Consider the following 14,675-nt stretch of genomic DNA (forward strand, 5'->3'; position numbering starts at 1 on the left):
GTGAATTGAGCAGCCCTCTCTCATACTCACCGATCCCCGATCCCCGGCTCTGCACGGCATTCACACTGCTCCGGCGGCTTTTACTGTTTTGAAAAAGCCGGCCGCCCATTAAACAATCTCGTATTCCCTGCTTTACCCGCCCACCGGCGCCTATGATTGGTTACAGTGAGACACGCCCCCACGCTGAGTGACAGGTGTCACACTGCACCCAATCACAGCAGCCGGTGGGCGTGTCTATACTGTGCAGTGAAATAAATAATTAAATAAGTAAAAAAAACGGCGTGCGGTCCCCCCCAATTTTAAAACCAGCCAGATAAAGCCATACGGCTGAAGGCTGGTATTCTCAGGATGGGGAGCTCCATGTTATGGGGAGCCCCCCAGCCTAACAATATCAGCCAACAGCCGCCCAGAATTGCCGCATACATTATATGCGGCAGTTCTGGGACTGTACCCGGCTCTTCCCGATTTGCCCTGGTGCGTTGGCAAATCGGGGTAATAAGGAGTTATTGGCAGCCCATAGCTGCCAATAAGTCCTAGATTAATCATGTCAGGCATCTATGAGACACCTTCCATGATTAATCTGTAAATTACAGTAAATAAACACACACACCCGAAAAATCCTTTATTAGAAATAAAAAAACACAAACATATACCCTGGTTCACCACTTTAATCAGCCCCAAAAAGCCCTCCTTGTCCGGCGTACTCCAGGATGGTCCAGCGTCGCGTCCAGCTATGCTGCATGAAGGTGACAGGAGCTGCAGAATACACCGCCGCTCCGGTCACCTCCACACAGCAAATGAAGACAGCCGCGCGATCAGCTGAGCTGTCACTGAGGTTACCCGCTGTCACTGGATCCAGCGGTGGATGCAGCGGTGGCCGCGGGTAAGCTCAGTAACCGCTCAGCTGATCGCGCTACTCATCGCCGCTCCTCTCACCTCCACGGAGCAACTGAGGGGAGTAGCGTGATCAGCTGAGCTGTCACTGAGGTTACCCGCGGCCACCGTTGGATCCAGTGACAGCGGGTAACCTCAGTGACAGCTCAGCTGATCGCCGGCTGTCTTCATTACCTGCGTGGAGGTGACCGGAGCGGCTGTGTCTGCTGCAGCTCCTGTCACCTCCATGCAGCAGCGCTGGAAGCGACGCTGGACCATCCTGGATTACGCCGGACAAGGAGGGCTTTTTGGGGCTGATTAAAGTGGTGAACCAGGGTATATGTTTGTATTTTTTATTTCTAATTAAGGATTTTTCGGGTGTGTGTGTTTATTTACTGTAATTTACAGATTAATCATGGAGGGTGTCTCATAAACGCCTGACATGATTAATCTAGGACTTATTGGCAGCTATGGGCTGCCAATAACTCCTTATTACCCCGATTTGCCAACGCACCAGGGCAAATCAGGAAGAGCCGGGTACAGTCCCAGAACTGCCGCGTCTAATGTATGCGGCAATTCTGGGCGGCTGTTGGCTGATATTGTTAGGCTGGGGGGCTCCCCATAACGTGGAGCTCCCGATCCTGAGAATACCAGCCTTCAGCCGTATGGCTTTATCTGGCTGGTTTTAAAATTGGGGGGGACCGCACGCCATTTTTTTAAATTATTTAATTATTTATTTCACTGCACAGTATAGACACGCCCACCGGCTGCTGTGATTGGGTGCAGTGTGACACCTGTCACTCAGCGTGGGGGCGTGTCTCACTGTAACCAATCATAGGCGCTGGTGGGTGGGTAAAGCAGGGAATACGAGATTGTTTAATGGGCGGCCGGCTTTTTCAAAACAGTAAAAGCCGCCGGAGCAGTGTGAATGCCGTGCAGCGCCGAGGATCGGGGATCGGTGAGTATATGAGAGAGGGGGATAGACTGACATGGACAGAGAGTGAGGGACAGAGATAGTGACCGACTGACAGAAATTAGTGCATGACAGACATTGTGAGGCGCTTCAGAACGCAGCTTTTCAGCTGCGCTCTGAAGCGGACCTTTTTTAAGCTGCGGTGCAGAGCGCACACCTGCGCACATAGCCACAGACATCAAAATCGTATGAGGGATGTCACACGTTACAATTCACTAGGTTCATACAACAAAACGTCCAATGTATGAGGAATAAACGACGTGTATGCGATCACCGTATTTTCGGTCAATCTTGATCACACGTAGGTGTCACACGCAATTACGTCACGAACGATGCAGGATGTGCGTCACTTACAACTTGACCCCGACGACGGATTGAAAGATTTATTGAAGCGTGTAAAGCAGGCATAAGACTAAATTCTCCTTGAAAAAGACCCCTGAAGGGTCGACACGTTGGACTTTTTTTCCTGATATACCTTGCTAATAAATCACACGAGTTATTGATCAAAGAATTTTTCTCCTCTCTTTTTTGGTGTGCCGAAGTTAGTCTATTTTTTTAAGGCTAGTAAGTCATGAACATGTGTGTAATTGTATTTAAAGTACTCACTAGAGTATTATTAGCAATACTAACTAAATATTTGTTTTATGTATTTAGCTTTACAGAGCTCATGTAGCGTTCCCAGATTTTTTTAAGAATGTCACAGTAGAATGGTGGAAAGAAGAAGTGAAAGATTTCAGAGAAAAATATATTAGATTTGATGGCCTGTGGATTGTAAGTATGAAAAAAAGGAATTAAATTATTGTAATCTTATTCAATATTTAAATTGAAATACAAAATTAAAAATTCTGAGTAATTCTCATTTTGGAAAAATAGTTTATGGTTATAACAAATTTTGCTAGTTTTTTAATATTTTTACTCTGTTGAAGAGAAAGTATGTTTGAATCTGAAATGCTTCACAGTTTAAGAGAAAAACATACTTTACATAGCTGATGGGGATTGACCTAAGTGGCAGAATAGTCCTTGTCGACTGATCTCTACCCACTTCCCTGAATTTCTGATTATTTCTGCCTATTTCTGCCTATATGAACATGTAAACAGTAGAGATGAGCAAACCGGTCCCGGTTCGGCTCGAGGCCGGTTCGCCGAACGGGGGTCCCGTTCGAGTTCGGCTCGTCGAACGTTCGACGAACCGAACTCGAACGTATAGGCTAGAATGGGAGGCAATCACAAACACATAAAAATGCATTATAAATGTACACAAACAGTTAATAAACATTGCCATAACACTTACCGGTCCCCGCGATCCCTTCTGCACTCTGTCTCCTGCCGCTATTCCATCAGATGATCGCTTAATCCTCCCGGTGACCTGCACTGCCAGCAGAGATGCAGGACCTATCGTGACGTCAAAATAGCCATGTGACCAGTCACGTGGCTATTATCTCATTGGCTACAGACTGGTCACATGACTATGACACGTCATGTAGGACCTGCGAGTGCATCTCTCCGGTACACGGTGCACATATGTGTATCGCCGTGTACCGGCGACATGCTCTAGCACACGGTCGACTCCCCGTTCCGTTAGGGACCGGCTGACACAGCCGGTCATTAACGGAGATCACCGTTGCCATAGCAACGGAGCTAACCACGGCTCCGAGAGCACCGTTGCTATGGTAACGCGTCTGTCAGCGTTACCGCTGTTACCGCTGACAGCCAGCACTGATCACTCACGGAGTGAAGGCTGCACGCTGGTTCACGATTGTAGTGAGGATTGTAGTGAGGATGGAGGTTCCCCAGCCCCAAGTGATGAGCTGGTGCACCTCATCCTCACTACAATCGTCACTACTACTACACTAGTGAGGATTGTAGTGAGGATGGAGGTTCCCCAGCCCCAAGTGATGAGCTGGTGAACCTCATCCTCACTACAATCGTCACTACTACTACACTAGAAAGAAAGAAGACAGAAGAGCAGGATCGTGGAGGGCTGACAGGGGGTAATAAAGATGGAGTCTCTAATGTGTCTGTGTATTTATTTCTATTAAAGCATTTTTTCTCTGTGGTGTTTTTTTTAACCCTTTATTGGAGATTCTTAATGGCCGGGTCAAACGTGCCTGACATTAAGAATCTCTGGCTTAATACTGGCTAGTAAAACAAAGCCAGTATTAACTCATGATTACCCAACAAGCCACCCGGCTCCAGGGCTGTTGGAAGAGTTGGATACAGCGCCAGATGATGGCGCTTCTATGAGAGCGCCATTTTCTGGGACGGCTGCGGACTGAAATCCGCAGTAGAGGCGCCCAGAAACCTCGGGCTAACCTGTGCTGCGGATTCCAATCCCCAGCTGCCTAGTTGTACCCGGCTGGACACAAAAATGGGGCGAAGCCCACGTCATTTGTTTTTTAATTATTTCATGAAATAAGTGAAATAATTAAAAAAAACGGGCTTCCCTATATTTTTGGTTCCCAGCCGGGTACAAATAGGCAACTGGGGGTTGGAGGCAGCCCGTGGCTGCCTGCTGTACCTGGCTAGCATACAAAAATATGGCGAAGCCCACGTATATTTTTTTGGCGGGCAAAAAAATTCTGCATACAGTCCTGGATGGAGTATGCTGAGCCTTGTAGTTCTGCAGCTGCTGTCTGCTCTTCTCCATACAGATAGACAGCAGCTGCAGAACTACAAGGCTCAGCATACTCCATCCAGGACTGTATGCAGAAGTTTTTTGCCCCCTGAAAAAATTATGTGGGCTTCGCCATATTTTTCTATGCTAGCCAGGTACAGCAGGCAGGTACGGCTGCCCCCAACCCCCAGTTGCCTATTTGTACCCGGCTGGGAACCAAAAATAAAGGGAAGCCCTTTTTTTATTATTTCATGAATTTCATGAAATAATTAGAAAACAAATGACGTAGGCTTCGCCCCATTTTTGTGTCCAGCCAGGTACAACTGGGCAGCTGGGGATTGGAATCCGCAGCACAGGTTGGCCTGAGCTTTCTGGGCCCCACTGCTGCGAATTGCAGTCTGCAGCCGCCTCAGAAAATGGCATTTTCATAGAAGCGCCATATTCTAGCGCTGTATCCAACTCTTCCAGCACCTGCCTGCTATACCTGGCTAGCATACAAAAATATGGCGAAGCTCACGTCCTTTTTTTGTAGTTTTTTGGCAAAAAAAATAAAAAATGCTTCCCTGGATTTTCCATTGCCAGTGAAGGTAACACCAAGCAGTGGGGGTTAGCAGCCAGTAGCTGCTTGGATTACCCTTAGCTAGCAATACAAAAAATGCAGCGGGAGCCCATATATATTTTTTTTAATTATTTATTTAAATAACTAAAAATAAAATGGGCTTCCCTGTATTTTGATTGCTGGACATCACAGTGCTGTAAAAATAAATCTTTAAAAAAATGACATAGCGCTCCGCGGTATTTTTGATTCTCAGCGCAGATAAAGCAGACAGCTATGGGTTGCCACCCCCATCTGCCTGCCGTTACCTTGGTTGGCAATCAAAATACAGGGAAGCCCATTAATTTTTTCTATTTAAAAAATAGTTAAAAAAAAAAATGACATTGGGTCCCCCCATTTTTGATAGCCAGCTAGGGTAAAGCAGACGGCTGTAGCCTGAAAACCACAGCTGGCAGCTTTACCGTGGTTGGGGATCCAATGTGGAGGTCCCCTCAGGCTCTTTTTTATAATTATTTTATAAATATTAATAATTACACAATAAAAGTAGGGTCCCCCCCAAATTGGATCACCAGCCAAGGTAAAGCGGACAGCTGTGGTCTGGTATTCTCAGGGTGGAAAGGTCCATAGTTATTGGGCCTTCACAGCCTAAAAATAGCAGGCCGCAGGCACCCCAGACGTGGCGCATCCACTAGATGCGCCAATCCTGGCGCTTCACCCCAGCTCATCCCGTGCCCTGGTGCAGTGGCAAACGGGGTAATAAATCGGGTTGATACTAGCTGTAAAGTCACCTGAGATCAAGCCCAGCAGTTTGTGATGTCATGGCGTCTATTAGATACCCAACATCATAAACTGTCAGTACTAACAAAAAAAAAAATCGACAAAAGAAATTTATTTGAAAAAACAGTCCCCAAAACATTTCCTCTTTCACCAATTTATTGTAAGAAAAAAAATAAAGGGGTCCCACGACGACTCTGGACCGTCTAGAATATGGGGGGGAGACACTCAGGGAACGTATCCCCCATTTTCTAGGAGTGCGGACCCTTCATGTGAGGAGTGTGGGTGCAATGAATCTGCACTCACTCTCCCCGGGTCCACAGCAGCAGAGTCCATGTCGTAATGGTTGCTACCAAAGCTGCAATGCCCTGCTCATGAGGTAAGGGCATGCCTAATCAGGAGAACTACTGTAGAGGAAGCTCTGCTCACTGGTATATAGGTGCTCAGAGGTAATAATAGATAAAATTAGTGAGTAACCTCGGCACTCTAAATCTCCCATACTAAGTCAGTAAGTCACAACGGATAGTAATGCAAAATCACTCTTTATTGGTCCGTATTAAGAAAAAAATGTTTTTCATAAGCATATATGTTTTTGTCCAAAACAAGTTACAAATGACGTTTCGGCCTGAGCCTTCGTCAGATTGGACTTATCTGCATGTAATCATGAAAAATGACAATAATCAGTATCACATAAGAGTGAGAGAACAATAACATAAACTCGAACAATGTAGAGGTACAATTGGGATGCAGCAAAAAAATTGCAACACAGCAAGAAATGAAACACATGATACAATTGTCATAATACAGTACAAGGACAATATAGTAATGACAAATATGGGGTCAGAGTAGACTTAGACAACTCTGGTACGAAAGAGATGTCAATCATAAAGTAACATGTGCAGTAGGTGTAGAGCTACAGTATGCATGGCAGAGCTAATGGGTAGACTGACCATAGAAAAAGAACGGAGAAAAAGTGGAGAAAAAGTGGAGGAAAAAGTGGAGAATAAGTGGAGAATAAGTGGAGAAAAAGTGGAGAAAAAGTGGAGAAAAAGTGATTAAGAGGAGAAAAAGTGGAGAAAAAGTGGAGCATAAGAGGAGAAAAAGTGGAGAAAAAAGTGGAGAAAAAGTGGAGAAAAAGTGGAGAAAAAGTGGAGATTAAGAGGAGAAAAAGTGGAGCATAAGAGGAGAAAAAGTGGAGAAAAAGTGGAGAAAAAGTGGAGCATAAGAGGAGAAAAAGTGGAGAAAAAGTGGAGAAAAAGTGGATATTAAGAGGAGAAAAAGTGGAGAAAAAGTGGAGCATAAGAGGAGAAAAAGTGGAGAAAAAAGTGGAGAAAAAGTGGAGAAAAAGTGGAGAAAAAGTGGAAAATAAGTGGAGAAAAAGTGGAGAAAAAGTGGAGAAAAAGTGGAGATTAAGAGGAGAAAAAGTGGAGAAAAAGTGGAGAAAAAGTGGAGCATAAGAGGAGAAAAAGTGGAGAAAAAAGTGGAGAAAAAGTGGAGAAAAAGTGGAGCATAAGAGGAGAAAAAGTGGAGAAAAAGTGGAGAAAAAAGTGGAGAAAAAGTGGAAAATAAGTGGAGAAAAAGTGGAGAAAAAGTGGAGAAAAAGTGGAGAAAAAGTGGAGAAAAAGTGGAGATTAAGAGGAGAAAAAGTGGAGAAAAAGTGGGGCATAAGAGGAGAAAAAGTGGAGAAAAAAGTGGAGAAAAAGTGGAAAAAAAGTGGAGCATAAGAGGAGAAAAAGTGGAGAAAAAGTGGAGAAAAAAGTGGAGAAAAAAGTGGAGAAAAAAGTGGAGAAAAAGTGGAGAAAAAGTGGAGCATAAGAGGAGAAAAAGTGGAGAAAAAGTGGAGAAAAAGTGGAGAAAAAGTGGAGATTAAGAGGAGAAAAAGTGGAGAAAAAGTGGAGCATAAGAGGAGAAAAAGTGGAGAAAAAAGTGGAGAAAAAGTGGAAAAAAAGTGGAGAAAAAAATGGAGAAAAAGTGGAGAAAAAGTGGAGCATAAGAGGAGAAAAAGTGGAGAAAAAAGTGGAGAAAAAGTGGAGAAAAAGTGGAGAAAAAGTGGAGCATAAGAGGAGAAAAAGTGGAGAAAAAGTGGAGAAAAAATGGAAAAAAAGTGGAGCATAAGAGGAGAAAAAGTGGAGAAAAAGTGGAGAAAAAGTGGAGAAAAAGTGGAGATTAAGAGGAGAAAAAGTGGAGAAAAAGTGGAGCATAAGAGGAGAAAAAGTGGAGAAAAAAGTGGAGAAAAAGTGGAGAAAAAGTGGAGAAAAAGTGGAGAAAAAAATGGAGAAAAAGTGGAGAAAAAGTGGAGCATAAGAGGAGAAAAAGTGGAGAAAAAAGTGGAGAAAAAGTGGAGAAAAAGTGGAGAAAAAGTGGAGCATAAGAGGAGAAAAAGTGGAGAAAAAGTGGAGAAAAAAGTTGAGAAAAAGTGGAGAAAAAGTGGAGAAAAAGTGGAGATTAAGAGGAGAAAAAGTGGAGCATAAGAGGAGAAAAAGTGGAGCATAAGAGGATAAAAAGTTGAGAAAAAGTGGAGAAAAAGTGGAGATTAAGAGGAGAAAAAGTGGAGAAAAAGTGGAGAAAAAAGTGGAGAAAAAAGTGGAGAAAAAGTGGAGAAAAAGTGGAGAAAAAGTGGAGATTAAGAGGAGAAAAAGTGGAGCATAAGGGGAGAAAAAGTGGAGAAAAAGTGGAGAAAAAAGTGGAGAAAAAGTGGAGAAAAAGTGGAGAAAAAGTGGAGAAAAAGTGGAGAAAAAGTGGAGCATAAGAGGAGAAAAAGTGGAGAAAAAAGTGGAGAAAAAGTGGAGAAAAAGTGGAGAAAAAGTGGAGCATAAGAGGAGAAAAAGTGGAGAAAAAGTGGAGAAAAAAGTGGAGAAAAAGTGGAGAAAAAGTGGAGAAAAAGTGGAGATTAAGAGGAGAAAAAGTGGAGCATAAGAGGAGAAAAAGTGGAGAAAAAGTGGAGAAAAAGTGGAGATTAAGAGGAGAAAAAGTGGAGAAAAAGTGAAGCATAAGAGGAGAAAAAGTGGAGAAAAAGTGGAGAAAAAAGTGGAGAAAAAGTGGAGAAAAAGTGGAGAAAAAGTGGAGATTAAGAGAAGAAAAAGTGGAGAAAAAGTGGAGCATAAGAGGAGAAAAAGTGGAGAAAAAAGTGGAGAAAAAGTGGAGAAAAAGTGGAGAAAAAGTGGAGATTAAGAGGAGAAAAAAGTGGAGAAAAAAGTGGAGAAAAAGTGGAGAAAAAGTGGAGAAAAAGTTGAGCATAAGAGGAGAAAAAGTGGAGAAAAAGTGGAGAAAAAAGTGGAGAAAAAGTGGAGAAAAAGTGGAGAAAAAGTGGAGAAAAAGTGGAGAAAAAGTGGAGATTAAGAGGAGAAAAAGTGGAGAAAAAGTGGAGCATAAGAGGAGAAAAAGTGGAAAAAAAGTGGAGATTAAGAGGAGAAAAAGTGGAGAAAAAGTGGAGAAAAAGTGAAGAAAAGGTGGAGAAAAAAGTGGAGAAAAAGTGGAGAAAAAGTGGAGAAAAAGTGGAGAATAAGAGGAGAAAAAGTGGAGAAAAAGTGGAGAAAAAAATGGAGAAAAAGTGGAGCACCCTTTGGTACCTTTCATGTGGCACTAAGGGGTGCTTATCTTTGTATTTAGCCAAAAAAATGAAAAAAAAATGATGTAGGGTTCCTCCTAGTTTTGTAGCCAGCTAGGGTAAAGCAGACGGCTGCAGCCTGCAGACCACAGCTGGCAACCTCACCTTGGCTGGTAATCCAAAACTGAGGGCACCCCACACTGTTATTTTAAATTAAATAAATAATTAAAAAAAAAACACGTAGGGGTCCCCCAAAATTGGATCACCAGCCAAGGTAAAGCAGACAGCTGAGGCCTCATATTCTCAGACTAGGGAGGTCCATGGTTATTGGAATCTCCCCAGCCTAAAAATAGCAGGCTGCAGCCGCCCCAGAAGTGGCGCATCCATTAGATGCGCCAATCCTGGTGCTTCGCCCCAGCTCATCCCGCGCCCTGGTGCGGTGGCAAACGGGGTAATATATGGGGTTAATACCAGATGTGTAATGTCACCTGGCATCAAGCCCTGGGGTTGGTGAGGTCAGGCGTCTATCAGATACCCGACATCACCAACCCAGTCAGTAATAAAAAAAAATAGACGACAAACACATTTTTATTTGAAAAAACACTCCCCAAAACATTCCCTCTTTAACCAATTTATTAGATTGAAAAACAAATCCAGGTCTGCTGTAATCCAAGGGGTTGCCATGACGATCCACACTGTCAAAGTCAATGAAGAGCAGGATGTTCCCTATTGGCTGGGAGAGCAATGCAGTGACCTGAGCTAACATCAATGGGTCAGCCCAGGTCACTGCAGGGGATGACAAGTGCTGCTGTCAGCGAGGTACATTACCTGCGCTGATCTCCAGCACTGCCGACAGCCCCTGTCACTGACTTCAATCACCGGCGCCTTCCCCTCAAGTATCGCGAGAGGTCCGTGACGTCACCGCTAGTCAGTCTCGGGTCGGAAGCGAGAGGTGATGTGACAAGCGGCGGCCATGGAGGACAGTGACAGCGCTGAGGTCGGGATGGCGGGACTTCATCACCGCAGGTAAGCCGAGCGGGGGGGGGGGTTTGTGTTTGTGTGTGTGTGTGTGTGTGTGTGTGTGTGTGTGTGTATGTATGTATGTGTACATGCCGCGGGCAGGAGGGGGCAGAGCGAGCTGAGCGGGGAAGTGTGGGCTTCCTGCACGTAACTAAGATAAACATCGGGTTACTAACCAAAGCGTTTTGCTTGGATACCCGATGTTTATCTTGGTTACCAGCTTCTGGCAAGCTGCCAGCGATGGCTCCTGCACACTGTAGCTGTAAAAAGCCCTGCTTTTTGCTGCTAGAACCGTTCTCGAACATATCTAGAACTATCGAACTTTTGCAAAAAGTTCGTGTTCTAGTTCGATCTCGAACAGCCCCAAAAATCACTCAAGCTTAGAACTGGAGAACCTCGAACCGCGAACCGCGCTCAACTCTAGTAAACAGTAACCAGTTAGTCACTGTCAGCAGGTAGGGGACCCACCTGTTCAACTAGTATGCTGTGCGGCTCTTTCCCCAGTGGCTATTAAAAGTATATCACAGCATTTTACAGTCAAACATACGTGGCTGGGATAATACAGCCAGTACCTGAAACATGCAGCCCACGATTTGGGCGAAATGTTTTAACTGTCAGGTTCCCTTTAATAATTTGCATTTGTTGATTTGCTCAAATTTTTAATTGTAAGATCTACAGTATGTCATAGAAATTTTAGACCAAAACACATACACTGGAGATCAAAATTAGAGAACAATGTATGATCATTTGCATTTTTCTAAAATAATCTAATCTACATTGATCAACATTTGAAGTTCTTTTTGTAAGGAGTACACCATGCCACTAGAACAGTGTTTTACAAAAGAGATAAAGTTTATCAACATACACCCTTTATTTTGCCCAAAACATGATGACTATAATTAGAGAACAGTAATGTTTGTAGCACAGAGAAATATTATAACTACATTTTCTGAAGGTAACAACAGTCATCAATAAGTAGGAAGTGTACAGGCCTTTGCTTTGAATGACTTCAGTGCATCTGCGGCCACAGGACATCACTAGTTTCTCACACTGCACTGGTATGACTTTGGTCCACTCTTCTTCCAGTCTTTTTCACAGTTCTTCGACTGTAGTGGGTTTGTTGGCCATAACTTTGTCACCAAAGATTTCCCAGATGTTTTCTATTGGGTTTAGATCAGGACTGTGAGCTGGCCATTTCAATATTTCAAAGTTTTCTGTTTCAATTAACTGCTTTACCTGTTTTGTTGTGGGACAGGGGGCATTGTCCTGCTTTCAACTTGCTGGCTCGTTGAGTGAAGAATGCAAGTAAGGAACCATGTGTTGATTAAGAAGGTTCTGATACACTCTTGCATTCACTCTGCCATGTAGCTGTATGAGAGGTCCAACTCCTGCTGCAAAAAACATTCCCCAAACCATGACACTTCCTCCACCACCTTTTACTGACTTCTTAACACAGTTAAGGGTGCTTTACATGCTGCGACATCACTAGCGATAGCTAGTGATGTCGTGTGCGATAGCACCTGCCCCCGTCGTTTGTGCGTAGTGATCGTGGTGATTGCTGCCGTAGTGAAAATTATCGCTATGGCAGCGTCACATGCACATACCTTTGCAGCGACATCGCTGTGACCGCCGAACAATCCCTCCTTCAAGGGGATGGTGCGTTGGGCATCATAGCGACGTCCCTGCGGCGTCACTAAGCGACCGCCCAATAGCAAAGGAGGGGAGGAGATGAGCGGCCGGAACATGCCGCCCACCTCCTTCCTTCCTCATTGCCGGTGGACGCAGGTAAGGAGATGTTTGTCATTACTGCGGTATCACACTTAGCGATGTGTGATGCCGCAGGAATGATGAACAACATCGCATCTGCAGCAGCAACGATATTATGGAAAGGAGCGACATGTCAACGATCAACGATTTTTGACGCTTTTGTGATCGTTGATCGTCGTTCCTTGGTGTCATACACTGCAATGTTGCTAATGGTGCCGGATAAGCATCACTAATGACGTGACCCCAACGATATATCGTTAGCGATGTCACAGCGTGTAAAGCACCCTTTAGGGTTTAGCTTTTCCACAGCTTGTCAACGAACATAATGTTTCCCATCAGACCCAAATAAGTTAAATTTTCTTTCATCACTAAAATGAACTGTCGACCACTTCTCTGTCCACACATGCTTTTCATTAAATGTGAGTCTAGTCTTTTGATTCTTTCTACTAATGAGAGGCTTGGTCACTGCAGAGTGGGCTTTCAGTCTAAATGCTCTTAAACGTCTTCACACTGTATGACAATACAGATCCTTACCCTGTTCAGTGCTAAACTACCAAGCAATTCCAGCTGCAGTGTTGAAACGATTACTCATGGAGAGTCTACGCATTATCCTGTCCTCTCTGCATTTGCCTTTTGACGGCGATCAGCCTTCTTGGGGGACTTGAAAGAGTTTGTGACATTGTAAAGATGCAATATTCTTGAAATCACAGACTTGAAGCAACCAACCTCTCTTGCTGAGGCTAATATGGTCATCCCTTTGGCCTTAATCTGGACAACCTGGTGCAGGCGGCTTTCTGTCACTTTGGCATGGCACACCACTTTTGCAAAGTCAGAGCAAACTGGAAAGTTAGGCTGACAGTTAAATAGAATTTGTCAGACAATTAAGGAAATTAGTAACAGGTGCCACTATAACACCAATTACTTGCAGGCATCTGAAAGTGTTCTCTAATTTTGATCCTTGTGTTTTCTTTAACAGTTATCTCATTTACATTTTTATTATGTGCTTTAGAATAAATTCAATTTATGAAATAAACCTAAAATACTGCTGGTTTACTCATGTTAGTATATAATCTCATAGGACTAAACAATGACCTTAACATTTAAGAAATTGTGTGTTCTCTAATTTTGATTTCCAGTGTATATCTTTATTGAGGTTTTCTATTTTCAGGATATGAATGAACCTGCAAGTTTTGTGCATGGATCTGTAAGTGGTTGTAGAAATCAAACCCTGAACAAGCCTCCCTACATGCCAGGTATGGGATTATATATATATATATATATATATTCAAAAAATGATTTTGCTATGTTAATACAGACTAACAATTAGGCCTTTTGCACACTGTCAAATAGGATCTCTGTACAATTTCCAACTTGTAGAACGTTTTAATAGTGCAGCTACATATACACACAAATGCATACATACAATGCACACTATTTGGTACAGAAACCTTTGTGTGCAATTAGGCCGGTTTCACACATCCGGCTTTTTGCCGTTTTGCCGGATGCGGCGCTCTCCCGTACAGTTAATACAGTACAATGACAGCGCTGTAACTTCCGGGTCACATGCGCCGGTCACATGACAGCATGTGACCGGCGCTTGTTGCGCTGTCACTGTACTGTATTAACTGTACGGGAGAGCGCCGCATCCGGCAAAACGGCAAAAAGGCGGATGTGTGAAACCGGCCTTACAGAGGTCAGACGTTTCCTGTAGATTTTGACCAAGTGTGAACACACTGCAGCAAGATTTTTTGCCTACTCCTCCATACAGATCTTCTCCAGATCATTCATGTTTAGGGGTTGTCGCTGGGCAACATTGGGTTTCAGTTCCCTTCAAAGATTTTCTACTGGGTTCCAGTCTAGAAATCCGGTGGGTCCCTGTTATCTGGTTTTTAAAATATGGTTCCAGAACGGATTTTGGTCCCCATGGAAACCTCAACATTCTTTGTAGGTGGAAAAACTTGCAAAATTGACAGTGTATCAAATACTTATTTTTCCCACTGTTTATATACACAAAATATACTGAATAAGCATGTTTAATGACCCATTGAAATGGATTTGTGATATGAACCACCTTCATGAAATTAGATAGAATCTTTAAAATGCCTATTATTAGAAATGAAAAAAATCATAAATATTAATTGTATTATGCTTGTTCGTATAATGAAACCTGTAGTATTTTTCGTTTTAGAATTTTATAGCTTTGCAGAGATGTAAAATGTGTCACTATTAACTGTATAACATTTGCTTTTAGCCCTAAATTCAAAAAGTGAAGGGTTACATCATAAGACTATATGTATGGACAGTCAACAATTCCTCTCAGATGGTACCCCAGTGAGACATTATGATGTTCACAATCTATATGGATGGTCCCATGCTAAGCCTTCTCATGAGTAAGTGGATTAATTTTAATATGTACTATCAGTAACAAAGCTCTTTGGTACAAATCAGCAATATGTAGGGTACATTGTTATTATTGAGCTCTCTGGCAATTTTTCAAAGGAGCAAATAGAAATATATGTTAGTGAAATGATACAAATTAAATTAAAGCATC

The 14,675-nt window shown here is 43.2% G+C and overlaps 1 protein-coding gene across 1 annotated transcript in view; it reads left to right on the plus strand.

Moving 5' to 3' along the window:
* Positions 1-14,675, plus strand: part of SI (sucrase-isomaltase) — a 439,774-nt gene that overhangs the window by 366,880 nt on the left and 58,219 nt on the right. Inside the window, exons 58-60 of the mRNA XM_075340661.1 lie at positions 2,501-2,617; positions 13,293-13,377; positions 14,376-14,514. Coding sequence (XP_075196776.1) covers positions 2,501-2,617; positions 13,293-13,377; positions 14,376-14,514 — 341 coding nt within the window. The remainder of the gene's footprint in view (positions 1-2,500; positions 2,618-13,292; positions 13,378-14,375; positions 14,515-14,675) is intronic.

This window comes from Anomaloglossus baeobatrachus, chromosome 3 (genome assembly GCF_048569485.1).
Source record: "Anomaloglossus baeobatrachus isolate aAnoBae1 chromosome 3, aAnoBae1.hap1, whole genome shotgun sequence".
Lineage (NCBI taxonomy): Eukaryota > Metazoa > Chordata > Amphibia > Anura > Aromobatidae > Anomaloglossus > Anomaloglossus baeobatrachus.